Source organism: Pezoporus flaviventris, unplaced genomic scaffold (assembly GCF_033815535.1).
Source record: "Pezoporus flaviventris isolate CSIRO_AGI_PZ_B2104156 unplaced genomic scaffold, CSIRO_AGI_Pfla_v1 ptg000036l, whole genome shotgun sequence".
Classification (NCBI taxonomy): domain Eukaryota; kingdom Metazoa; phylum Chordata; class Aves; order Psittaciformes; family Psittacidae; genus Pezoporus; species Pezoporus flaviventris.
This window is the reverse complement of record NW_026892584.1, coordinates 14759283-14787067: the sequence shown is the minus strand read 5'-3', so window position 1 is coordinate 14787067 and position 27785 is coordinate 14759283. Positions and strand designations below refer to the sequence as shown.

Sequence of the window (27785 nt, the reverse complement as noted above, 5' to 3'; positions counted from 1 at the left end):
TTCTTTCTGTAGCTCCATTTCAACCCTAACCGCACTCCCAACTATGTTCTTACTGAAGAGTGTGTCCAACCAATAGTTGCAATTTCACTGTTTTTAGAAAAGTGAGCAAGTTTCAGGATAGCTTTTACAATTTGAGGTATTGAATAGGGTGAATCAGCCATCTTTTTTTCTGCTCTCTAAAAAAGGGCCTGTTTTCAGCAAGAGCATATATAAGAAGTACTTTGTCAAGGGTTGCAGGATTTTTCTTCAGCAGCGGAGCTGGGATGTCTTTCAGCAACAGTAGCTCAGATACCTCATGCTCCCACTTTCTTCTTCTGTGCAGGAACTTATGTAAAAGCATCTACCACAATAAGCTACCAAGTAGAATAGTACTTCACAGGAATCTGACAGGAGCAAATCCTGGTAGATGCCATTCCCTTTGGAAACCTCACCACAGATACAACTGAACTACAGGAGCATACCCAAACATATTTTGTACAAGGGAAAATAAATTGGCCAAAATATTGGGATCTCTGGATTTCCAGTATCTGGCACTTTTTGTTAAACAAACACCAAATAATAATAATGATAATAAAAAACCCAAACAACCACCACCAAAAAACAACACACAAAAAAGCAAAACCAAGATCACCCCAGTATTGCTTTTTCCCCTTGGAAAACACACTTTTCAATAAAGAAACCCACTAATACTACAGCTAAGAGTATACGCATTTTTAGCCAGAGAACTTTTCTAAGAGTTTGAGAAGGACTGGCCCTTTGCAGTAATTGCTGAACATCCCCCTTAGTACCAGTGTTCCCCAAAGCATCACCAAGAGAACAAGGCATACATACCATGCTGTCAGTTTTGCCATCAACCCTGCAGTTCCCAAGTGTAGAAAAGGTGTTTTCTCCCCCCGCTAGCAAGCTGTCCCTAGGAGGGCAGTCCCTGAGAAGAGTTGTTCAGTACAGAAATTCAATAGACCATGGTTGGTTGGAAGAGGATGGCAGAGAGGCAAGGGTAGGGTTTAACTTTTAATTCATCTGTAGGGAGATGTACTCAGTTCTAAAGGATGACTAGTAGTTGAGGGAAACTGATCTGAATGGGATCAGGCAAAGATTAATGATTATTTGCCTTTGCTGCTGTCTAAAGAGAAGGGATGATGAAAATTGCAAGATGAGAATTGTTTCTGACTTGTTCTGGGACAGGGAGAAAAAAAGGGGAAGTAGGGATGAATTCTGTGGGGTTTTCTGGATGAGGGAAACTGCAAAAACAGCTAGGGAAGAGCTTATTTGTGTTGTGAACTTTAATCTCAGTCTGGCAGTGGTGGCAACAGGCTTTGGTCCAGCAGTAGCTGGAGAGAGTGGCCATATGAAAAATCTGTATTATACATGAACATAAATCCAGAATTTTCCATTCCTCTTCCTTCTGCCTGGAAGCATATGGCATCCACTCCCAGAAGTTTCAAATAGCAGACACTGAAACAATCACCAGCCCTGCGGGCTAGGAATAATTTTTTCATAGCTCTATGTCTAAAAAATTGTATTTTATCCCTGAACATGAAGAAAGCTTGCAATACAATTGTATTATTACTGAACTCAGGAGAATTTTTAACCTCCCTGCCTGCCAAACAGAACACAGGAGCTCGCTGCAGAGTCCACCAACTGAACTTTTACAGCAATATGTGACTGAAGGTACAGTCAATCCTCAAGGAGATACACTACAGGATTCACAAAGTACTGGTGGAAGGGAGTATTTGCATGGGTTACCACAGACTTGTGCAAAGGTCTACTACTTTCTGACAAGTAGCTTGCTCCACTAATACTACTATGTTCAGGTTTCCTTTTGGTGCTTGGCTCTGAAGAAACTCCTCAGAGACCACAAACCACACTTTAATAAGACAAAACACACACACAGAGAAGTTCTACCACAACTAAAACTCAGTCATCCTTCTGCTCTTTCCACCTCCCACACTGAGCTTCAACCTTGCGTTTAGAACAAGTCAGAAGTGACCAGCTCTGTTCAAAGCATTAGAGCAGCCAGGACACAGATGCATCCACAGTTTTATAGCCTTTGTAGGTAGCCACCGGTCATATGTCTGCATAAACTGATAATCAGGGGACTACTTGCCTCCTTTTCTAGGCTGAGCAAAATGGAAAGCAGCCAGGACAGCACGCTTTGGATAGCCCTGGAAGATGAAGTGCTGCACTCAGACACCTCGGGCCCAACAGAGTAACCCTCCTAGCACATCTGGTTCAACAGCCAAGACAGGATTAGTTAAAGAGGCCAAAGGGAGAACATGGGGGTAGCTGCAAGGCATACCCTGAGCTCAGAGTCCCCCAGAAATGAACAGCTTGAGCACTCCCCTTGCTACACACTGAAGAGCTTCACTGTAAACACACCCTCTACTGAAGCAGAGAGCAGTAATATAAACCAGATGCTGCGGGGAATTTTTTTCCCTCTTCGTCTGCACTAAATTTAAATACTGAGCTCTTTTTTTGCCAACTCGTTCTTAAAGGGCCTGTGTGCCGCTATTCATCTCTATCCCCCTTGTCTGAATTCAACAGAGACCTCAGTAGCCCTCCACGCACAGCGACCACCCCAGGAAACACGTGTTCCTGAAGTGTGAGTGAGAGCTGGCTTTCTAGCTACTGTGCCAGGAGCCCTCACAGCTCCTCTGCCCATTCACCTGGGCATGAAGGGAATTTTGCAGCTGAAATCATTGCATGAAAGCACTGCTTGTTGCTCTGGCGCTACATAAATGCTACTGGATTAATGCAGTGCCATCCATTTGCCCAGGTTCTTCCAAGCTGACAAAGGGAAAGATGCCATGCAAGATACACTTCAGAAGTTGTGTGTCGCATGGTAGTAGACGCTGCCTACAACAGTACACAGCATCACATTTCAGCATTGTGCCATGGCTACATCTAAATTTATGTAAGGATTCTTGGGCTCAAACTTTAGCCATAAGAGCAAAAGAATTAAAGGCAAGCTGACATGCGATGGGTTGTTGAACATTGCAGTACACAGGACTAATTGCACACCATTCAGTGCAGCATAAGCACATAAGCAGCAGCATAATTACACACTGGGTAACAATGTTCCCAAAAGCTGTTTTTCCATCCTTAACAAGAGGATCGTCTCAAAAAAAAAAAAACTCAGCCACAGTTTTAAAGACAATTCTACCCTGCCCTAATGCTGAACATTGCTAGTCCACTAAGAGGTGCAGCAAGGAGAAACACGTGCCTGAGCTACAGCTGCTCCACCTCTAGGTCCAAAGTCTTCTTTCAAACCAGATATAAGCCCCAGAAAAGTTTCTCAATCCTTGAAGTATATCATGTTCAAATTCTTTATCTTCTGAAGAGATATGTGGCAGACTCAACACAGAAACTGAATTCCCACATCATGTATGACATGTATGCACTTCACTGTCAAAAACTGTACCAGACCTGATCAACACAAAATTAGTTTAATTGTGGTGCCAAGAGCAATCCACTAGCCTTCCATGCCAGGTGGCATTTTGATATGAGTATCCCATCACAGGCCTCACTTCCCAGGCAGAGTAATGGAAATCAAGGCCATACAGATCTCATGACAAAGGGCAGCTGAGGACAACACTGTAGGAGTACAGCCCCTCCAGACAAAGGGCTCCACCTTCATTACCACCATCACACTCAAATGGGTTGGCTGCCATAGTACAGCTGAACTGACCGCACCTGTCACAAGCATTAAGTCAACACCATCTTCCTAATGAAAGCTTTAAGTGATCATGGCTAACCATCAAAATGGCATCAAGTTCAAACATCACTGGGGCTTTGTCTCCATCCTCCCTTCCTTTTCCTGGGCTACCAAAGCCCACAGCTACCTTGGTAATCAGTAGGGCTTTATTTCCAGGAAGGTGCCTTAGCCTCCTAGCACCGCTAAACATCAGCTGATCAAGCAAATCACTAGTAATGTAACAGGCAATGTGCCATCCGTGAAAGATGCAAGATAACGGTGGTGTGCCCCTTCTTATGTACTGTTGTATTCAATTCCTGGTTGGTTTCGGCTTTCCTTGAAAATCAGTGCCTTAACCCCAAAGTGAAATATTAACCTATTTATTCTTCGGTAACAAGCCATTCAGTAAGCAGCAGTACTAATTAAGTCCGGCTTCCTACACTTCCACAGTGTGTGTTCACTGGTGTCTAATAAAAAACAAACTTATTTGCCTTGTCCCATCCTGCCACACCTCCAGAGAAGAGCATGCCATTTGCACTTTTCTCCTTCATTGTCTGACTTCTGACTTGTTTTCTCCCACTTTGTTGTTATCATAACATCATTGACCCCTCAAAGGTAAATAGTCATTAGGCAAGAGGGTTGTTCTCTTTTGGAATATAAACTTAGCTAGACAATGGAAAATGAAAGCAAAAAGTGGCCAGTTTCTACCATGGAGAGAACTAGAGGGGATTGGTGGTGGGGAGAGCTACACAACATTTCATACAAGCACAAATACTACCTGATATAATTATTAGTGATGAGAGAAAAATAAGATGATCAATAAGCTGAAATCTGACTTATAAAGCTTAGCTGTGAATAACATAATGACAAATAAAAGTCACTGGTGATAAATCCTCAAGGATTCAGTTGTATTGGAACCAGGAAAGAGCCCTGAACTGCCCACCAACTCATCTGCTTAATGCAGAGCCATACTCTAGAAATGAGACTGCAGGTACAGGTGAGGAATGAATAGGATGAACAATTATGGACATTACAATACCAGCAACAGCGATCTGTGCTACGCCTGCATGCAGAGCAGAGTGGGGTCCTGCACTTGCACAACAAGAGAGTATTTCTGTAAGCAAACTCCTTAAATCATCAGAGATGTTCCATTTACTTCTGCTTTACAGTTCAGTAGGAAAAAGCAGAACATAATTATGCAGCAATTGCTCCATACATCTACAGCAGATTTTATGTAGAGTTTGACTTAAGTAAAGGTCAAATCAATACTCTGTGGCTGACAGTTGGTTTGTTTAGCTTCTTCAAGGCAATACAAAGTAAATCTCCTCTTTCCTGCCCCTCCCTTGCCACTCCTGAAAAAAGACATTGTCAAGGTACAGAGATAATTGTTCAAATCTAGACTTTCTGTGGACATTGTAGTTGTATATTAACTACCAGTGAAAAATACCACCGACTACAGCAGCTCTATGGGTAGCATGGGGAGGTGCCCTTCTCTCATATGCAGAAGTGAAACCATTTGAAGGATGGGGTGCTTTTTAACTTGTGTATTGTAAGTTTTGAAAGTCTTACACGTATTGTAATTTTGGGTGAATAACAGAACTGGGCTGCTTCAGAAAGCCGTGCTTCAACACCCCCTACAATACAGAACATTGAAAAACCTGTGATCACATTATTTGCCTAAACTGAGTATGCACACAAGCATATCTCTAATCCATCTCCTTCTTAGCTTTTCTATTTAATATTTTCTCATAAGCTCTGACCTCACCTGAAATGTATGTTATTTTAACTACAAGGTCCCCAACTTGCTTACGTTGCTCTCGAAACACTCAGATGTGGCTCCTGACCACAGGAAACAATCTATGGTCTAGTCTGTTGGGAAGAACAAAGTACAAATACACCCATTGCTTTATACTTGTACACAGGTAGCTGGAACCACTAATTTTACCTTGAAACTCCCCAGGACATGGGCTCGTCCTGTTTTCTGTGGTGCATGAAGCACTCTGCTACACAAATTAATGGCCAATAAACCTGTGCACTTTATGGTTTTCAAAATAGGGGGCACCCATTAAAAGAATGCAGAGGTGCTCTACAGCAGTGGTCACAAGCTACCACAGAAGTCCCCACCCTGGGTCCCTGGCACAGCAGAATGTTTTTTTATCCAGGGACAGTCTCTTTAGCACATGGAACGGGATTTATTCAGCCCAGGAGCATGGCAAAATTCCAGACAGTTGAGATTTCTATGGCAATTTTGGAAAAGCCTATGGACCCTAAGCAATGTACTGGCAGACTGAAGCTTAACTCATGAGAGATGCTCCCTAAGACCAGCAATAGGAAAGGAGTTCCCACAGAACCAGAGCACCATTTCAGGTTTCTATCATCCCACAACCTTTTAAGTCCTTTACTAGTACCTCAATTTAGGCTACATGTGATTTTTCCCAATCCTGGAAAAACCCCTTTGAGGACCCTAGGTAATTTACTGGTGTGATAAGACAAATGAGAGAGCACTGTTTCTGAGCAAGCAGAGGGTGAGCTGTGGTTACTCAGTGCCCCCCTGAAGCACACACAGAAGGATGCCTGCTCAGCAGCCTTAGTTACCAGAGCTGGTCTCCCAACTCTTGCCCCTGCTTCCTGACACAAGTCAGCTGATTTCTTGTATTAGCAGATATACCTGCCATGTTTCCTGGCTCGGTGGACAGAGACAAAGCTGCACTGAGGAAGCCCATATATTCACAGGGTGCAGGCATGACTGGCTTGCTAGCCAGGCAGAGTGCCCTCTCATTGACAGGTAAGGCAGCAACACAGCCATCCCCCCAGCTTCCAAACAGACCAACACCCAGCACTGCCCCACTGGGGCAGTGGGACCAAGACGGACACCCCCCTTGAGAAGGGCACCCTGTGCTGGGCTAACAGGCAAGCACAGAGACCAGAGCTGAAAGAAAGAGAGGAGACACCATTTATTTTCCACTAACGGTGTAGCCTTTGGAAAACCAGGTGAATATAAAGAGCATTTCTTTTTTTTTTTTTTTAATAGTTTTTCTCTATTTATTGCAAGGAAGAACAAGTCAGTAAAAACAGCACAGGCTTCCCCAGTATCTGCCAGCAGCACCTGCCTTCTGCAGCAGCTGTGGAGAATCCCCCAGGGCCTTTTTCATCAGCACAGCTATAAAAGAAAAGCAGAAGGGATTGAGTACAACAGCTAGAACACTACATCTGTACATGCACCTCTTTACAGGCATGCCTGAAACACCATAGGTTCAGCAGAAGAAGGAGGCTGGAGAAGCTCCTGACATGAAGGACAAAATGAGGTCTCTGCCTAGGGAAAGGCTAGTGATTTACACAAGTCATTTCAGTTGAGGGGAGGATGAAGTAGTAGGGATTTTACCTTTCTGTGGGAGCTAATGTGGCATATAACAAAGAGGATTCCTGCTAAAGAACAACACAACACCCATATAGGGCAGCCAGAATGACAGAACTGCAAGTCCAAAGCACAGCAAGTGATACCAGTGCTCGTACCAGAGCTTCTGCAACCCACCGCAGTGAGGGATAGGGATGTCCTCCCTTGTTCTTCCACTGCAAGCGACAAGACTTGCAGAAATGTCTCAGACTCAGGTGGAAGACAGTTTCAGAAAGAGGTAACACCTTTCTGAAAAGGCTTTCCTGCCAGGCCCTTCTGGTTCAAACACGGAGGCTCTCGTCTCGGAGAGCTTCCACCTGAGCTACACTGTCATCCTAGCAAAACACTGATTCCCACCTGCCACATGCTATGTATTTGGGACAGACAAGGAAAAAAGGTTGTAATTAGGAGACAGTTCCCTAGTTCCAGATAAGCCCTGGTGTGGAAGAGCAATGCAAGCACTGTAAACTCTCACTGCAGTGGTGGGATACAGGGAAAACCAAAATCTTCACTCCAAGACTGGGCAAGTAGCCTGGGCATATCACTACTAAGCTGTACCCTGACCCTTACTTTCTAATAATCTTTTTTTTCCACAGAATTTAATAATCAACTAAAAAGAAGTGCTTAAGACATGAGTCAAGCACCCTCTTACAGATAACCCAAGAGAAAGGCTCCCGCACATTCTGAGGTACATCTCATGTACCAGTTCAAGGTAGGTTTCTTTTGCATTTAATTATTTCTCCCATGAATAAGTAACACCTAATGAAAGTGCTCTTACCTTGACAGTATTTGTATTCTGATACCCACTTGCTAGTCGCATGCCTATCCTACAACAGTCCTTTGTTAAGGTTACAGTAGCAAGGGTGGGAGATGTGTGGAAGCTGACACTGCCTAACGTAAGTGCTTAAAGCAGTCATTTAATTTATATCAACTTCTTATTTCAGACTTTAGGCCCAAAACCCACTGAATTAGCCCTCTTCATAGAGTGTCACTCATCATTTTGCCCTTTCTGCCTATGTACTTAAGAGCAGACACACCAGTACCTCATTCACACCTGTGCTTACACCACACTTAACCTTGGCACAGTTTCACAGGAGGGAAATCTCAAACACAGCACCAGTCACAGTCCTCTCAGGTACATGATTCATTTTATGGGCAAGGGACTAGCTTCATGATGAAGAATGAATAAACCAACCACTATTCTTGAGTTACCATGGTTGTTCAAGGACTAGCTGTAGAAGCTGCTACCACATCAACCTCTTTGACCCTCCTGCCTTGCCCTGGAAAGCTGCCTAGAGATACTGCTACACACAGAAACCCAGCAAGAGCATTTGTGAACCTAGGGAAATAGATTGAACTTGTGCTAATGCATATTCATAAATGCTCCTATTCTTACATGTTTGTGTAAGAAAATGCCAAATCATTTAGTCACAGATAATACATCAGAGTACAGCTCATCTCTTAAGCAATGCCCTCCATACTCACCATTCCCAATTTGGTGTTGCCTGACAATTTTCCTTCACAACAGTTGCTAAGCAAAACATTTGCAATTCAACTTATCACAACAGGTAAGTGGTTCCTAGTGGTTACAACAGTAGCATGCATGGCTGTTGAGTTCATGCTTTGACGTACCCTGGGTTGTGTTTTCTTTCAGATCTCTGATCTCAGGGTATTTTACTCTTTACCTAAGGAATGCCTGAATCATTTCTACTGCAATATATGCATTATGGGTACAATAGGAATAATAAAATTAGCAGATTCCAGCTCCTGCATCGTAATACCTTAGGGGGAAAAAAAAAAACAAAACCAACCCGAAACCCAAACAAACATAAAGCCCAACCCCAAAGCCCCGTCACTGACAAGAAACACAAACCCAAACAGCAGGGCATGCAGTTTGCATGCAGTCTACAAGTCCTCATTGCCATGATGTTTGTCATCCATTTTCTCTACTAAGGAATGATCTAAGTGAGGCAAGGTGCATGCAGATGACAGATAGCAGTGTTAGTTACCACATAAAAGTCAAATTACCCCTGCCAGAAACAGCCAGGGAACATTTATTACCACTTGTTTCAGTAGGCAAGGTGCACTCAGATGACAGATAATGTTGGTTACTGCGCAGAAGGCAAATTATCCCAGTACAAAACAGACAAGGAATATATCTATTGCCACTTGTTTCAGAAGTCCCCAAAGCTTCATTCCAGCAATATCCATGCAAGATCTGTCAGTACTTACTGAAACCAATACCTTGCTAGCACCTTAAGACATCTACCACAAGTCTTCTAACTAAAGGAACCTGGGGTAATTTCTGGAAGTTCAAGTAGCTTTCCATTTTTCTTATAACAACCCTGTTTAGTGCAAGACCAATATAAAAAGGCTAATTCAAGACAGAGTCAAACTGCAATATATTTAATATGTGTGGCTAAGGAACTAACATAGGTTTACAGTCACAGATAGCATTCAACAGAATAGAAAGCAGGAACTCATCTCCTTTCCTGCTTAAGTATGAAAGAGTAAACAAAAGTCAACTTCATTGAGAAAAAAGGAGGGTCCTTCTCACCTTAGTAACAAGACAGATGGACAAGCTTATTTCAAGCTTATGCTTGTCCTATTCCCCTTCAGACCAAGAGCTTCCTAAGCAAATAGACCCCAATAAAAACCAGGATGGGTCAAGAGAAGTTCTTTTTCCATTAGCTTTTGCTTCATCACAGGAAGGGGAGGGGGGAGGAGGGGAGATTGCACCTCTCCATCCTTTCTCTTCCACTAATTCATGTAAACTTTATCCATGGATGATCAGAATTTCCAGGTAAGACAGATGAAAAACATGTAGTGATGGAAAAAAAAGATCTTTGGAAGCATGGGGGAAAACAGACTTCTGCAATTCCTAAGAGATAATAGGAGTCTTCAGAAACTGCTTTGGAAATTGGGAGCAATGCAGGTTGCTGCCACATGCTGAAGCTCTAAAGAGGACAAGGCAGGTCTTCACAAACGCACTGGTACTGTACTGAAGTGAAAAAGCCCCATGGTGTCTATGTGTATATGTGGGCAGAAATGAGTTTGTTAGAGAAAAAACAGAGGAATCTGCCTTGTGCAGGATAAGTGGAAGGAAGGTAAATCACACCCCGCCTTTGGGCCCCTTGGAAGTTTGCTACAGTTATGCCCATGCTGATAGCAATGGTAAGCTATATACCATGCTGCAAAATTACAAAACCACACCTCAAAATCTAATTTTAATACTATACTTGGCTCTCTAGCACCACAACTGCTTGTATTCAGTACCAGACAGATTGCTGAGTGACACCCATCCACACCCTCATGCCAAGGGGCACAGTCCCACTTTCTAGACTGGTTACTATTGAGCCTGAACAGCTTCATGCACTAATCTCAAACCAGCATTCAGACAGGATCTACTTTGGTAGGGATCAAGTTATTATGAAATAAATTAATTCCTGACAAAACTTCCCTGGCTTCAAACTTAGACCAATAATAAATGTAGTTCAGCTGAATCCAGTCTTTGTTCCTAAAACGGTGCATTTTACGTTCTCCTAACAGCTCCCCAAGGGCTGCTGGGATGAGCAGGTCTCTGCTAGTGAGCTTATGGCAGACTGCATAGCTTTACAGGAGTACCAACATGAAACACATTGTTTCAGGGTCTCCAGTTAAGTACTAATCTTCTTCCGGATTTGGATGCCAGCCACGATTATGAGAAGTAAACAGAACTGTGCCATGTGATATGCGTGCTTAACCCTCTTCCTGCTGGCAGTCGGATATCAGCACAAAGTTGCAATGGGAACAGCAAAAGAGTGTCTACACAGGCTGACTGGCCTTTTGTCTTCAGCTTGCTGCTGTCTTCCTCTGGAAAACCATGACCACACAATAGAAGTTTGAAGAAGGATGAATGTGATTTCCACCATAACCAGTCCCCTGGAAGTCTGCTTTATTCAGTGATCTACTCTACTCTGACTCAAGCATATGCCTGGGCACCAGTGACAGCCGCATCCAGCAACACAACCGGTCTACGTGCAGCTTCACAGAGAAAAGGGTATGGGTAATTAAGATCCCACAGTGGGAGGCTCAAGCTAATCTCGTCTGTGGGCCAGGAAGAAATAATCCCACTCCCAACACACTGAATAACCAGCGGATGGCCTTGAAGAGCAAGGGCACAGTTGTCCCAACCCTTTCCTCAGCAAGCAATCACGCGATTATTACAAACTACAGTAGGTATTGGCCATTACCCAGAGACACCGCGGCTGCTGCACAAGCATCTAGCACAGGGCATCACATGCTGTGCTCCCACTCCAACTGCTGCCACAAGTGTTGTGCAATTATGACCACACAACCCTGCACCAATACCCACCACAGCTTGGGAAGAGGAATTTCAGCCCCTCTTTCCCATGGGATCCTCTTCCCTCCCATGGGATTACATATCCTATCATCAAGGCACGTAGGATCTAACCTTTGCAGAACTCTTCCTTCCTCTTATGCCATCAGATGGCCACAGAGTATTGTGCTTGTAAGGGAAATGTTTTCTTCCTGCACAAATCCGGCAATCCAACTCCAAAAGTGGATTTTCCACAGCGTTAAGTTCAGCCTGCTACTTAGCAAGTCTAGCTACACTTATTAGTGGCCTAGTACCTCCACACGTCCTGCCTCCTACATCCTATGCACTGCACTGGCAACTGCCAGAGGAAGTTAGTCATTTCCACGTTAGAGAGCCTCCCATGCCATAAGCCAGCCAACCCATTTCTGCACGCAGGTAAGGTATTGTTAAGTGAATTAGAATTTATTTCTTCCCTCCTCAGTTGCCAAAACAACTAAGCCTCTTGCATTACTTAGCAGGCTACTCTCTAGGACTTTTTTTCCTCCTGACTTCCTGATGCTTAAGAACCCAACCCTGATAATTTAGAGCCTGTCCCCAGCTCTGTGTGGTTTCTCTCTATTTAGGACTGCTGTAGGCTGAGCTCTACCCAAGAAGACTCGGCACAGAGCCCTGATACGTTCATGCTGTAGACTTTGAAGTACACTTGAGCAACAGTTGGCAGAGCCAACACGGTCCGTATCAACAGTGACCAGGCAGCAAAAGCAGACCAGAGCACTATGCATTGTCAGGGAATAAAGAGCCAGGCACCCATCAGTGGAACCACTGCAGCAGAGCATTCCCCTGCTGACAGGGGATTCCTGCTCAGCTCACTGTAGCAGGAGCCAGTCCTACTGCATTATCCCAACAGGGAAGCACCAGCTCCCAGGCGTGAAGGGGCAACCCACAGCACAGCCTTTTGCTCCCCAAACTCCCTACAGCAGCCTTGCTGCTCTTTAAAGATGGGGATCAGACTACTGGTACCTGTTCATGGAAGAAGTCTGGTATTCTGCAAAGCAGCATGGCAAAGTCCTCGGGTTTTGATCTTTCAGACTTGGAGGGATAAAGACTGCGCTTACTGAGCAGCTTTGTTTCCTCAAAGCTTCAGTAACTGGGCTCGTGTGAACTGCCCTAAACTCTGGCAATCTCTGCAGGGCCTAAGAGGAGGAGGCTAATGTTCCTGCATAGGCAACAGAAGCAGCTTCCTTCCCAGCTCAGCAGCTGCTGCACAGCAGTTTTTTGACTGGCTATTAAGCACTCACTTCCAAAAGGCGGGAGACTGCATTGGACTTGAAAATGAGACAGATGCCAAATCCCAGCCCAGGGCCAGCGCCTGGGGAACCAGGCAATGCAATGTTCAGAACACAGATCCACCTATCTTTACTTCCACTGCAAAAACAGTTCAGATATATATTTTTTTTTAACTTAGGCTCTCTCCAGCTCTTTCACATTCTCTTGCTGCTCCCTCACTGTGGGGAGCTATCTATGTTCAACTCTTCTACCGTTTTGGTACATTAATTTTAACACCGATTCAGTTCTTTCACATAGCTCACAGTTCATGTCCACAAGCAGTTATGTTGGAGCAATACAGAGGCTGTGCCTTGCAAGGGAGGGAAGGAGCCACTGAGAATACTTACTTCTCAGGCAGCTACTGCTAGCGCAGCCCTCTTTATCAAGCCATAAACATAGTCTTTCTGCTTTCAACATTACTTACTTGCGGCAGGCAGGTTTCCATTCTCCCACTCCAAATCCCTTCCCCCATAATCTCAAATGTCTTGCATGGCTAGAGGTGGTTTTGAGCTGCATTCCTACCTATGGAGAGTTGGCGGACAGTTTATTCTTTTCACATGCAGACTAGAACTATCACCTGGTCCAAGCTGCAAAAATTCAAGGAATTTGGGCAGGACTTACAAGAAAGTGAGAAAGCATTGCTTTGCTTTCCAACCGAATAAAAGGTATTCAGAAGCCTGGAAAACAGCACAAACCTCAAGCTCCTTTTGGCTGCCAGAGCCATATCCCATATGCATTTGCTGTAGCTCCAAAAACCATATTGCTGAGGGGCTGGTTTAACAGCTGGTGTTGACCACTTAATTGACAAGCTGCCGTTAAAGTGGGCAGTCCCACTCTACACTCACCCTTCAACTTCTCTCACTCTGTCACTCCCTTCTTCTCTTAACCTTAGGATCAGCAGGATCAACTCTGCTGTCTGGTTGAAAACTCACTTTGCTGACCATGGGCGCATCCAGCTGAGAACAAGTGTCAGATAAGCACAGTCAAACTGGACTGAAGATTGTGAAACTGCATCTGGAATGAGTCTTGCCCCAAGTAAAGGGATGAAGAGAGAACACTCAACACTTGCATAAGCAAAAGTTAAATAAATTAGGTGCAAACCCCAAGATTTTGGCAGGTCTTTGGAATAATTAGGGACTGCCAGTTTGGATATACTTTATGTCACCCTCTGGCAAACTGTCTAGAATACACTTTACAGACTACAATTAAACAATACATTTATTCACTCCTTCAGTACAGCTGCAGAAGTACCGAAGTTCACTACTCAAAAAGCAGCTAAGTGCTATGCAAACTACGTCAAGAGCTCTGGAGTGCGCTATCCCACAGTATACATATGTAAAAATATTTTACCTACTCATATCCTCTTGAGAAGGCAAAGCAAGTAGCAAATGGAGGGTAAATTAAGCCCCAGTTAGATAGAAATAGGCATGTTTACCTAATATTTTCATTCTCTTCCACTAAGATTGGAAGAGTGGCTTTTGTTCTGGTGCAAGTAACACCACCAAAGCAGTGTCTACACAAAAGAGATTAAAGATAATTATTAAAAACTTACTAACAAAAAGTTTCAAAAGCACCATACTTTCCAGCACCACATCATTTTATTGATGTATCAGACCATGAAAGCCAGCAATTCACCTAAGCAAAACAGCAATCTTCAAAGCATATAAAATCACTGAACCCAATGGCAGAGTAAGATGGGAACTCAGATTTTCCTTCCCAGTTCCTGTTAATGAAGTTGAGGCAAGGAAAGGAAGATGAGAAGAGGAGGAAGGAGAATTTCAGATAGGAAACTGTAAGCAGAAAAAGATAACAAGGGGCAGCATGGGAGATTTTAAACTCAAAGCAAAATTTAACAAAAAATAGTATGCTCATGATTTTATTCCCTTTGTTTACACCCACATCAGAAACTTACTACCTAATACTGCTGTATTACACTGACAGAGTTGGAAGGGTGTGGAGAAAGGGTCATCTATACCCTCAAGTTTGTAGCAAGAAGTCTGAAAGCAGACATCTGAAGCTAAAGATGCCAGAAATACAGAAGCATCACTCTGAAGTGGTCTATTACTAGATCTCATCCTGAGGACAGGGAAGCACTCAAGCAGGGTGAGCCAACAGCGGCTGTGCCATCACCTGAAACCAACAGCAAGTCAAATGCATGGTACTAGTGTTGAATACAGAATTGAAAACAATTTCATTGAGTCAAGTGGATTGAAATTACTAAAGGGAAGCAACTTTTACGTGCTATAATTAGCACAACTTGTCTTAAAATAATCAGTTTTAGATACAACTTTTTATGCTACCATCTATTCAGTGCTTGTGGCTTTACAGCACCTGGGAACCATGCTCACAGATCAGAGTTCCGTGGGGCAGGGCAGTATACAAACACAGGCCAGAAAGACTGTCCCTTTCCCCAGATACCCTGCAGGATGTGAGCACAGTAAGAGACTGCAGGAAGATGCAAATAGCTGCTAGGACAGAGTACACGGAAACAGGCAGACTCTGCTCAGGACAGCAAGAAAAGAACTTGGCATGTCACAAGGCCCACCACATCTATCTCTAGCCACTGGAACTCTAGGACTTCTTCACCTTACTGACCACTCTGACCTACATGGCAACAAGTACATTTTCAATCTTTCATGCAAATCAGCGATAGCAATAGATTTCTGGGGCAATAAGGTAACTTTACAGACAGCAGGGGCAAAGGCTGACAGCACACATCTATCCACTTTAAATGTGTTCATATTTTGCTCCTCACCACTGTTCTCTTCCTCCTCAAGAAAGAAGAGCCTGAGTTACAACAAGCTCCATATTGGGAGGTAAAAATGAGGAATCAGAACAATGGCTGAAGAAAAGCACGTTGGTACTGCCCTCCTGTCAGGAAAGCGGTCTCATTTGCACCCAAAAGAAGTGGCTGAAGAATGCAGCAGAGGGATGTGTCTGCTTGGAAACCCCTAGGCCTGCAGAATTAATCTGGAGCTGAAGTCTCTTGGCCTTGACTGCAAAGTTAGTAATTTGGCAGGTGGGAGGACAGCACAGACATTGTGCATAGTGACAAGAGGGTACTCTGACAGCAAAAGGAGACATGTAATAAAACAGATGTCAAGTGCTACTACATCATTACTTCATACCACCAGCTGCCCTGCAAGTTCCACCCAACACTGGTGTCTTCTGAGGACAGCTTGCAAAGAGAAGGCTTCTTTCTGACAAAGGGGCAGCAGATCACCATAATCTGGGCACACAAGATCACCTCCATGGGCTTCTGAGCTTCTCTGGGCTGTGGGAGGGCCAAGTAGCACCAGCCAGGGCTTGGCATGACAGACAGAGTGGCCTGTGCCAGCCTTGCCCTGTATCCCCTATACCCACCCCTAGGTCATCAGCAGTAATTAACTCTCACAGGACTGCAAGCAAAAGTTGTTCCAAGCTCTGCAAACACAGAGGACATTATGCTTCAAGTGTTTCAGTTACTGTATGCAGTTCACTAATTACAGTAGTAATGATTGGATTATGGCCAGTTAACAGCTTTAAAGAAACAAGACATCACAGGAGGGGGTGGGAAATACTCCTTTGGGTCTAGGATGGAAACAGCTTTCAGCAGTCCACGCTGCAGGAGGCTGTCAATAGCTGGCTGGGTCAGACTGTTTGCAACAGGCTGCAAGCAGCAGTGTAATGTGTCACTAAATGATATGCTGGCACACTAAAATCAGTGTTGGAGGAGGTGTGGTTGCAGGAACAGAAGATCCCGTGTTCACACGCCGGCTCCGTCAGCTCCAACACCTCCGCCTGACTGGACTCAGAAGACATGCTGCAGCCGGGTGTGTGCACGCTAATGTACCTACAGAGTATGATGCTGTGAGACTTTGTTTCAGCATGCAAGGAGATGTAACTACGAGAGTTTTACAAACATTTTAACAGCTAGCTCCAACCAAACCACCAAATGCAAACACCCACAGACAGTATTAGGAGCCAAAGGTGGCCACCAGAAAGTTCGAAGTTTCTTTTCATTGCCAATTGGTGCCAGCACTGGAAGGACCACAGTATCAGGCTCTAATCCGTTAGTCCTTCCATTTGCCAAAAGTCCATACAAGGAACATGCAGGGAGAGTCCTGGATTCTCACACGTCTTACCCTTCCTCTGCATCTGACTGACCACCTTGCAGAAAAGCAGGTGGACCAATGGATCCCTGCAAAAAGTCTTATCCCAATGCACTAAAGACAGCAACAAGAAGCACTGCCAGCTATGGAAGGTGGCCATGCCTTTTCTGGATGGCAATAGGTCCCAGAGGCACAGCCTCCCCCTTGATGGGCATCTTCTGCCCCACAGCAGCTTCCACAAAAGAAGAAAAGACTATCCTACTTTACAGAAGAAATCTAGTGTGTTGAAACACACTATGAAGGGAACAACACTCATTCTCTGATGACAATCCTGATGGCACTGCCAGCAGTACACCCTTGTGGGTTGGTAGCTCTGCCCAACTAAGGAAGGCCAACCCCTTGCACCCCACCACCCACAACCACCACACCTTGGTGGTGACATCCATTGTGTCTCCTGCACAAACTCTTCAATGAGTTTCACCCCCTCCTCAGCAGTATCTTGCTGTGCTTGGCTTCCTTGTTCCCCTCTCCTTTCAGAGGACTTCAGATGACAGCTGGCAGAAACTGAGTTTGGTATCGCTGGCTGGAGGGTGAGGATTTCTGGCAAGAGAGAACCATGGAGCTGGGCACCTTGCCCAGAGTGAGTTCACACTTGGCTCACCACAGCTGGAAATAGCCTCATCCCTGGCCAGAGTTCCCCAACGGCCCAACAAAACCCTCGGGAAACAGCAAGTTTCCACGCGTTAGCCGTTTTGAAATGGCTGTGTTCATGGACGTACCACCCCTACCAACCTCCTCTGCACAGCACAGCCGCCTGCAAGTGCCACTGCCAAAAGGTGCTCGATGAGCAAGCGCTGACTAAGCGCAAGGACTTGCTTTGTGTGTGGAGTCAGGTGCGGTCAAGATAAACGCTTCGCTTCCTCTGGATGTGCTCCTCCCACACAGCAGCACCGGGAGCACAGCTACAGGGAAGACAGAGGCTTGAACAAAGGTAGCCCCATGCTCCTCTTCCCACCACGCCCTTGCACCAAAGCTACTGCCCTCCCCTCCCACATCGGTGGGAGATCTCCACATCTCCCAAACCAGAAGAAACATGTAAGAAACTCACCTGGAAGCATAAATATGTTTAAAAGCTGGAACTGCTTTTGACTGCAAAGTTTTCCTTAGGAAATTAAGTATTTTCTGTTGTGATAAGCCCTGGCATAGACACGGTCTAAACAGCTCTAAAGGAAGTGTCCTTTCTTTGATACTGTTTAGCAGTTTAGAGCTTGCTCCTTTTTGTTTTTTTTTTTCTTCACCTGTGGAACCAAATTATAACATTTTCTTGTGGATAATACATCTAAGAGCAGAACTAACTCATCTTCTGAAGGACAGGATTTAAATAAACTGAGGGGATCACAGGTAAGTACATTGGGTGGCAAGAGAAACTCAGCTGCCATAGACCCAAGGAATCTGGCCAGGAAACAGGTTTCTGGGATGCACACATCACTTTCCATGATGAAGAAAAGAGCACTCAGCTGGGATACAGAGACCATACATGGTTCTCTTGCTCTCCCTCATCTCTGAGAAGCCTTTATGGGCTAGCTCCTGGAGCAAAGATGTAACAGCACAACTTCCATTTACAGCAGCAGTGAAGTCCATGTGCTTAGCATCATATGCTGCAGCAAGGAGTTACAAGTGCCCTGGCTGCCTGATGCAAAGGCTATGGAAAGCACAAGTCCTTCCTCTGCTGCCAACTGGCCTTGGTTCAGAGCCTATGTATTATGGGAGAGCTGTCCTCAGACTAATGAAAGGAAGAACTGATTATTCTGCATGAAACCTCTCCAGCCTCCTGCACCCTGCTCACAGAAGGGGCAGAGCAAGCAGGCTGCCCATCCACACTGCGCTGTGTGGCACAGAGACACAAAATGTCACAAGAGTTATTCTGCAAACGAGGAGCACACGTTAAGACATAGGAGCAGAGCCCACCTGTCCTATCCTGAAGGGCAGACCCTACACCACAGTAATGCATGGTCACTGCAAAGTCAAGCAGACTGCTAAAGAAGCAACCAGCTGATGCATCAAGTCACCCATGCCTTCCCGTGACCACATAAGCCATCTAAGCAGAAGTGGAAAAAGTTGCTTAAGAAGTCTGCCCTTCAGCCTCCTATCAGCTATCCCCACTGGTGTGTTTCTGCAAGATTGCCCAGAAGCCTGGATTGATGGTATTCAGACCTACTTGAAACCACTCCAATCTATCACAGACAGGTGATATATGGAGAATCATATAAGTGGTGTCTGCTGTTGTGAGTGTTAATAGCCAAGACAGCCTTTTCACCTGCCAGCACTTCCATCTTGGCTCCAATACAATGGAAAGGACAGTTTTGCTGCCTTTTCCCACACCACAGGGACAAGTACATTTCCAGGAGACTTTTGGTCTACATAAGTGGAATGACAAATCAAAGATTCAATCTGGATGAGACTCCAAAAGCCCCTACTTATTCATGCACACCCCAGCCCTGGCAATGGGAGCTGTTTCAGTGCACTGAGCATGGAGAAGGTCTCTGCAGAGACCTTGTTCATGTTGTAATGCTCCAAAGCAGCAACGAACTTGGAAGGACAAGAAAGGACAACTGCAAGCAAAAGTCTAAAGTGAGCCAGCTGCGGTACTGGTACAAGGGTTGGCTTGCAAAAGCCTGACCCAGCCCTTACCAAATAAGATACACACATTGCCAGCTAAATGAGAAAGACACAACGACAGGAAATCCACATGAGGAAAAAAAAGCGGTTCTGTCTTACTACCTAATAGGGAGCCAAGAGGTTAAACTGGCCCCAGGCCACACCACAAACATCCTATGACCAACTTCTGCTCTCATGCAGTGGGGGAAATGAGGGCAGGGAATGCAACACTGGGAGGGGAACAGGAAGCAAGCTTTTCTGGTTAATCTTATTAATGCTACTGTTTTTTCTCACTTAGGTGTCTTTAGGGTTTGCCCAAGAAGTCCCCAGTTCAGTCTCAGGGATCTCGGTGACTCTATTGAAGACCTGTACATCAGTTTCACATGCCAGAGTCAAAGTGAAGTGGTGGCTAGCTCAATAAAACAGAGGCGGGGGAAGGGCAGGAAGGCGTGGAACTAAAGGTCCTTTCCAACCCTAACTATTCCATGATTCTACGACTGGCACCAGACAGCAGGTCCTGTTGCTGACACGCCTATCTCACCACTCTACACCAACTCATCCCAACAGATCCAAGCTCTGTGTAACATGCTTCAGCCCCAGTGTCCCAGGGTCAGAGTAAATCTTATGCCTCTATGACGAAGTTGGGACTCTGCCTTCCCTGCTAATAGCATGTTTCTCCCACCTAAGTTGCCAAGCATGCTTCACATGTTTTTCCCCCTACACACAGAGTTCGCCTATGGCTTTGAGGGAATGAGAGGGTTTTACACAGCTATACAAGATTTGTAGAAGTCACGGTAAGAACATTCCGTATGGTAACCATGCTTCCAATAGCCACAAGTGTCAAGAAAACAGTTTCAGGTTCTTATGTATCCCCCATCCTCCTCAAATATTATTGCTTAGACTGTACAAAATCACCACAATACATCCATCAAGCCCCTGGGGCAGACACAACACACTAAGGTGAGACCAGTCCACTGTATGTGTCATATTTTAGCAGCTTCAGGACATTTCCCCAGACAGCTTCTCCAGCATCTTTTCTACAGTGACTGGTTCTGCACCTCATTGTAGAAAAAGCACAGCCATGTGCTAGCATAAGTGCACCCAAGAGAACAACCTGAGCATCAGGCACAACAGTGATAATCCACAGGCACCTGGAAATGCTCTCAGTCCCTCCCAGCACATCCGTGGAAGTTTTCACCACCTCTGTCACTGCTGCTTGAAAGCTTAATTGAGACAGCACACAAAAGCACACAGAGTCACAACCTGGCTGGGGAGGCCAACTGAACCCTGCTCCTCCTCCAGTTAAAAATGCATGAGATCTGCACTGCTCTCACAGCACACATGAGAAGAGCCTACAGCAAGAGCAGCTGGAAACATACTACTACCATTCATGGTGATCACGTCGGTGCTGGGAAGAGCAAGTACTGTTCACTGGATCTTCACTGTAACACACATGGCTTCTAAAAATGTGATCCCTGAGTTCATGAACACTTTTACTGAACAGGTTTACCAGCCTACATTCTCACAGCTACTATCCAGTTACACTTGAATTTCACAGCCCGACAACATCATCTCATACAAAAGCATGTGCTTCCTTCTAAAGGGGCAAGTTCTCATCAGACAGCTAAGAAAACTGAAGCTTCCAAACAGCTTCTGCTTAAAGATGCCCTACGTAGCACGCCAGACACCCCAAGCTATAGCACCGAGCACTGCAAGCAGTCAGGGAGGAAAACAATGTTATCCTCTCCAGCCTTTGCACTTATGCGCAGAAAAAAATGTCATTACCAAATCACATGCACAAGAATTTAAACTGGTTGCCTGAAGCAGTCAGCAAGAAATTCCCCAGACAGACACACTTTACATCGCTGGGCTTGTGGCTGGATGCCTTTGAAGTGTTTCATCCTCCCCCAGAGGATTAGGAGAAGGAACAGCTCAATACGGTTTGATCAGTATCATGTTCTTCTCTCAAGCTGATCCTTGGGATCTGTTACAGAGCGCCCCACCAAAACCAAAGAATGTGCAGTCTCTTTTTTAACCCAAGCCTGCTTTCTCCTTAGTTTCCCCCCTTAAATAGGATGCAGGATATGTCACTGCAAAGTGCACATGCCTCATTCATCACTAAGAAGTTACAATGAATGATAATGTTCTTGCCAAGAACCCCCAAGGCACACACTTCCTGACAAAACCTGATCATAGAAAAGTATGAGGCAGCTCCCAAATTCAAGGATAAATAACTGATTTACAAAGCCAGTTATTTCCAGAGCCCTAGCTCTGAAGTTTTGAGTTTAACGTTTGGAAGAGCAAGCATCTGGCAATAAGCTACGTATGTTAAACAACAAAAGCTTGATCTGAAAGATAAAGAGATATCTGGTGATCTATATTGCCTGCCTGACCATAAAAAAAAAAACAGCTGAGCAAGCAGTCTTATGAATTTCACCATTCTGCTTCTGTATTGACACTGGTTGGTGCAAAATAAGACACACAAGGACTACCCCCCTCTACGGCCAGTCAAGTACTACACAGTGTCACGCACAGTGGGAGCAAAGGAACCCAATATGGTGCTATACATTCACCAACACACATTCATTTACCTCATTGCCGAATCTATGATTGTACTGAAAGAAACTTTAGCAAACTACAGATTAGGTGTGGTATCACACCTCTGCGTGGGTTCACTTCAGCCTTCTGGAAATCTAGATACCCTTCCCAAAATAGACTCTGTCTGACAAGAGGTCACTCAATCCAAGAGAAAAGGAAGCCGTGACTGTCAGAGATGCTAGTCACACTCATAACACCTGATCTGAGCATGCTACTAGCAGGCTTGGAGGTGGGGCATTTCCATAAGGGACCTGGGCTCCATTTATCCCCAGAACTCAAATCCGTACAAGAGCAGCAAGATCTGTTGTATGCAGACACAGCAGAGCCATGAGACCCATGGCTTTTTAGGTCATTGTGTTTATGCGTATCTTCACTTGCAGGGCATGGCATAGAGTGGTGAGAGGAGATACAGGAGACTCCCATGTCTAACAGGGAATTTCTGTAAGTTCATGAATAACTGTACTTTGTAAGTACTTGTTTAGGGCAGAAAAGGTGTTCCCAAAGTTTGCATTATCACTGCTTTAGCAGCACTGTAAATTCTCTCAGCCAGCGATATCACTTACTGCCACATTGCCACAGAAATGCCAACCTGGTGAAGCAGAGCAGCACTGGATAAAGGCAAGGCACATTTAGTTCAGCGATCTGATTTTTTAATTATTACTATTTTATTTAATAAAAAACATTACTATCATTCCTTACAGCATTTAATTTGTATATGGCTGTCTTCTATACGCTGTAAATGAACACTGCTTCCTAACGACATTGCCAAGATGGCAGCTGTCAGGTCAGAAAGCAATTCAGCACTTAACAACCTCCCCCAGCTCACCAGCTGGGACAAGTTGCTTCAGGTCAGATTTTAAAACAGACCCCAAATGAGGTGCACCTTGAACAACCAGCTCGTGAAACTAGAGTGGCCAAGAGGAGATCCTGCTGCAGGCAGGGCCTGAGGACTCACCTACACCCCAAAACAGCACCAGCTTCCTCACAGCATCATTTTTGTCCTCCTTGGGACACTCAGCAGGCCATGGCAAAAAGTTTTCCCTTTCACCCTTCCCTTCCCCTCAACTGTGAAGATGAGCCAGGTGTGCTGAATGCCAAGACCCGCCTCCCAGTCCCTCAACTCCAAATCCAGCTCCTTCACCAAAAGCCCCCAGGTGACTCAGGAAAAGTTTGAACACTGCAGCTGGCCATTTGTCATCAGAAGAAAAGATGTCCTTGTGGGCACAAGTGACAAACTCTTGGCCAGTAAATACCTAGGTACATGCTTTTTACATGGCAAACTATCTGAAAAGCTAGGTGAAACTGTTGCAGTGGGTTTCAGCGTTCTTCTCCTGACTCCAGACAGAAGAGAGAAGGGAGAGGAAAAAAAAATGCTATTAGAATAAATTAGTGAGATGAATTCAGCAGTGCAAAAGGGAAAGTATTTTAATCTCAAGAAGAGACCCCCTGCTCCTACACAAAAGGCTGTGCACAGGCTTATATCAAGTGAGAAGCAGCTGAATTTGTTCTGCACGCTATTTTTTTACTACTTATGAATAGCTATGCTATGACAAGTCCTTTAAAACCTCTTATAATCTCTTTTGATAGACATAAAAAGTAGGCTTCCCATGGAAAGCCACTTTCCTCCCAGGAACTGTCACTTTATCCCCGCATTGTAAAACAGTAACTTCCCAGGAAGGGGCAGGTGGGAAGAGGCACGAGACCAGTGTCTCTTCTCTGTATCACGTTAAAGAAGCTTCACCCTCCAAACATGAATTTCCACTCTGCAGCTCATCTATTTACCCACCTCAAAGCAGCTCATGGGATCATATCTCAAGCACCATGCCAGACAGCAAAGACTGTGTGTATCTGTGCCTCAGCACAGGTAGGAAAACTGAACCACCCCCCGAAAACTCAGCAAGCTTCTTACCTTTACAGTGCGTCTGTTGAGCCTGCTACTAAAAACCCGGCAGATCTTCCTGCTTCTGATGCCTGCCATGAGCTCTGCTGAGCCCATGCAGACAGGAGAATGGGAGCTGGATTCAATTCATCTTTGAGCAATATCTCCAGACTGTTTCTTCCCAAGCCTCAATTAGTCCCAGCTGCACAAAGCTGCAGAGGACAGCACTGAGGCACAGCTATTGCCAGCCTGCAGGGCCTTACTGAGCTACAACACGAGGGGCTGGGTTGGAAACAGCCAGCAGGACATGGCCGCTTCTTGCCCTGACATTTGTTGAGTGAATTCACTGGCCATGCCACTGCTTTAGACATGCCGTCTCCCCTCCTAGAGCAGGCCTGAGCATGGAAGTTTCAAGTCAACCTCTCTGGCTGGCTTCAGTGCCATAAATAATAATGGAAATAATTCAGTAATACTTAAGTCAGATTTAGTACTAAATCAGACAGATTTCCTTTGTCAGAAATTTTCTAGGTGTTCCTTAGGTGAAGAAAACCCTAAAACATGTGAGTCAACTAGGAAAGATTAAGCCTGAAGAGAGTCTACAGCAATATTTGAGAGGCACAAATCTCTCCTGTTCACCTCAGCAGGCTATTAACTAATGTGTGCGGTAATGAATATTTATACTATCGCAATGATTTCATTTCACAGGTAAGAAGGGGTGACAGCTTTACTACACCACACATGTGAAGTTTATGGTTGGTGGATACACTTATCTTCCCACCTCCAAAGGAAGCAAGCCCAAGACCCCAACAGGGCTTTTGGACACATTCAGCTGCAAGGAGGGGAACAAGACTGTCCCTCAATACCTGCAGAGCCTGCTCACATTGATCCCTCTGGGGGGACATTAGCCTGACAGGCTCAACTGAGAAGAGCCATCTCTCCCAGACCTGATCTTCCTACCTACAGACAACAGAGGGGTGCATCACAGTAGAACTATGAGCTTGCACCCACTGCAGAAGGTAGCAGATTCAGCTGTCCATCAGCAGGAAGAGAAACAACCAAGTGACCCCACCACCAAAGGACACTTAAACTATGTAGAGCCATCCTGTCCAGCAAGCTGGAGAGAGACACCCAGCACGTCAAATCAGCTGGATGACCATCAAAAGAAATTGGCTTGATTATTTTGAAGTAGATATGTTAATTCCTTAAAACTTCCTCTTAGATTCTCCCTTCCTCTGCACAAGTAACCCAAGTTAACAGAGTAGCTCTCTGTCCCCCTCTTGTGATAGGACCAAGAGGAATTAAAATCTCCTGGAAGGAGGTAATATTAAAAGAATATTAAAATATGCCCTTTACAGCACATATCACAACTTGGTGCTTGAGATTACTTATTAATCCAAAGGTTTAGCTCCTTCTTCTGACAACCAAGTTAGTGTCCCACTACATATAAAATATTTGCCTCACCCTGCACCCCCACAGCATGACAATCATTTTCCCTGACAGTCAGTGAGCAATACTGGCCATCTCACTGAGTCCCTCTGGCTGTTTCTAGATGTATGGGCCAGATAGAGGCGTGCAACTGGAGATACAGATCTGAGCCAAACAGATCTTCTGAAGAGGAGAAAACTTCCCTCCTCAAAGAAGTAGAACCCAGTTTTCTGATAAGCCATCCAGCACTCACACCCCAGACCAAGACTGCGTTCCTTTCTCCTTTGTTGAAATGTTAGCTCACACACCATCACCTCCGTCTCCATTAAATGCCTTGGTTTGTGTGCTTTAATTCTCCTGCTGTCTACTCTCACCACCAAAGTCCCTCCAAGAGAGTAAACCGCTGAGAGCGGCTCTATAGCTACCACCTTCAACTAACGCATCAGACTCCAAGGCAAAGACTTCTCAGCAGCACCATTTCAAAGAGCTGCGAACAGGAGAACCTAGAAACCCTTCATCTGGAAGCAGAGGAGGTGGGAAAGGAGATGGGCTGAAGAGGAGTCTTCTCACTGGTGTGCCCTCCTTCTCAGTTGCTCACAGCTTCTTACAGGAAGCCCCACACCATGGGCTACATTATATATAGTAATGTATCATCTAAGCACAAATAAGCAACAGCCTCCCCTCTAGCACGGAAGCTTTGAGGATCCTCCTGCTTGCTCATAGCTCAGGCAGAGCCAGGCACGATCCAAAACGTGAGCCCGGAACAAACAAGTGCCTGGCTGGGAAAGCGGTGGGAGACGCACACTCCGAGGTGCCCCTGCCATGTTAGCATGAGTGTTTGCTTCAAATTCTGCCTTATTGTGGCTCGATGAAGTGACTAAAACGGAAATGTTCCGGGGATTAGGATTCCCGAGTGATCTAATACAGGATGCTTTTGGGTCTAAAGGGGGAGGGAAAAAAGAATACCTAACTAGCGAGCGGCGAGGCTGGCGCTGCTCCTGAGCTCCCCTCCCCACCGCCACCCTTTCGGCTAAAAAAAAAAAGGGGCCGAATGTTACCATTTTTGGACATGAGTCCTCGCAAGCCATGCCCTAAACCACACCATTCAAACGAGAAGCCAGTCACCGTCCCGCTGCCAGGACGGCGGGGCCGGGGCGCGGGCAGCGGGCGGCCGGTGGGGCTACGGAGGGGGCGCGGGGGTGGGGGGACCCGCCACCGCTCCCCGCTGCCCCCCGGGGTCCCCGCTCCACCCGCGCCCACCTGCGGGCCCTGCTGCCGGTGACAGGGCGTACATCTGTTGCTGCGGTGAGATCCGCCGCCGCACCTCCCTCCCCTCCGCGCCCTGCCATCACCCGCCCACCCCACCCGCCCCGCCGCGCCAGCCTCGGCCAGGAGCGCACCGGCCCCGCCGCAGCCGGTGGGGGTGGCGAGGCCGGGTTCCGGCGGCCCCGCGGTGCGTGTGTGTGAGGAAGAGGAGAGCGGCGCTCTCACCTTCCTCTGCTGCTTCTCCCAGGCCGGGTCGAGGAGCAGGTCCCGGTCCCAATCCTCCTCCGGCTGCATGTAGTCGTTGGTCTGCTGCTGGTCGTAGTGATCCATGGCTGCTGATGCTACGGCCCGTCTCTGTCCCGTCCGTCAGCCCCGTCCTCCCGTGTCCCGCCCGCCGCGGTGGCTGCCCGCTGTGACCGGCCCCGCGGCCGCTCTGCCCGAGCAGGCGGCGGCAGCGCCCGCTCCCACCTCAGCCTCAGCCGCGCGCAGCAAGGCGGGGGCGGGACACGCACCCCTCCGCCCGCCCGCCCGCCCGCAGTATTGCCCCCGCGCCTCCCATTGGCAGGACACCCGCCACAGAGGCTACAGCTCCCGGGCATAGCGCCTCGCTCATTGGTGATCCAGCACGTCCGTCAGGGCACCCAGCCTTCGTGATAGGCGGGCTGCGCCCGCTGCGTCCCGCCCCCAGCCCCGCCTCACACGTCTCCTCCTGCGGCGGCGACGGCGGCGGCCGTGGCCGTCGCTGAGTGATGCCGATGCTGAGTGATGCCGGGCAGTGGCCCCGGGATGGGCCGGGAACCTCAGTGACGCTTTCGGGGCGTTTTTGTCCCAAAAGCTCCGCGGCGGCAGGTAGCGGACCCCTCAGATCTGCTCTCAGGGGCTGAGAGGCGCGGGGGTGGCGGAGCAGAGCGGGTCAGGGCAGCACTGTGTCCCTGTGAGGATGTTTTCACGTGGCACAGCTGGTGGCCCGTCCTCTCGGCCACACCCTTCCCGTCCTGCAGCCACCCCACTCGGAAGACAGCTTGCTCGTGGGGTCATACGGGTGTGTTCGCACCTAGGGTGCCAAAAATGAACTTATTTTCTCTTGTTCTTGACAGGTAACTGGGTCAAGGTTAGGATTGCCAGCACTGCCGGCA

The 27785-nt window shown here is 46.4% G+C and overlaps 1 protein-coding gene and 1 long non-coding RNA gene across 7 annotated transcripts in view; one reads left to right on the top strand and one right to left on the bottom strand.

Moving 5' to 3' along the window:
* ACTN1 (actinin alpha 1) overlaps nt 1-27149 on the bottom strand; it is an 89825-nt gene extending 62676 nt beyond the window's left edge. For all 6 annotated transcript variants that reach the window (XM_061463275.1, XM_061463277.1, XM_061463279.1 and 3 more), the window contains exon 1: nt 26875-27149. In XM_061463275.1, the coding sequence (XP_061319259.1) occupies nt 26875-26979 (105 nt within the window). In that variant the 5' untranslated portion in view covers nt 26980-27149. The remainder of the gene's footprint in view (nt 1-26874) is intronic.
* Nucleotides 11730-13838, top strand: LOC133274277 (uncharacterized). Its single transcript, XR_009745089.1, has 2 exons — nt 11730-11841; nt 13625-13838. It is a non-coding gene; the product is annotated as an uncharacterized LOC133274277 (long non-coding RNA).
* Nucleotides 27150-27785: the final 636 nt, after the last annotated feature.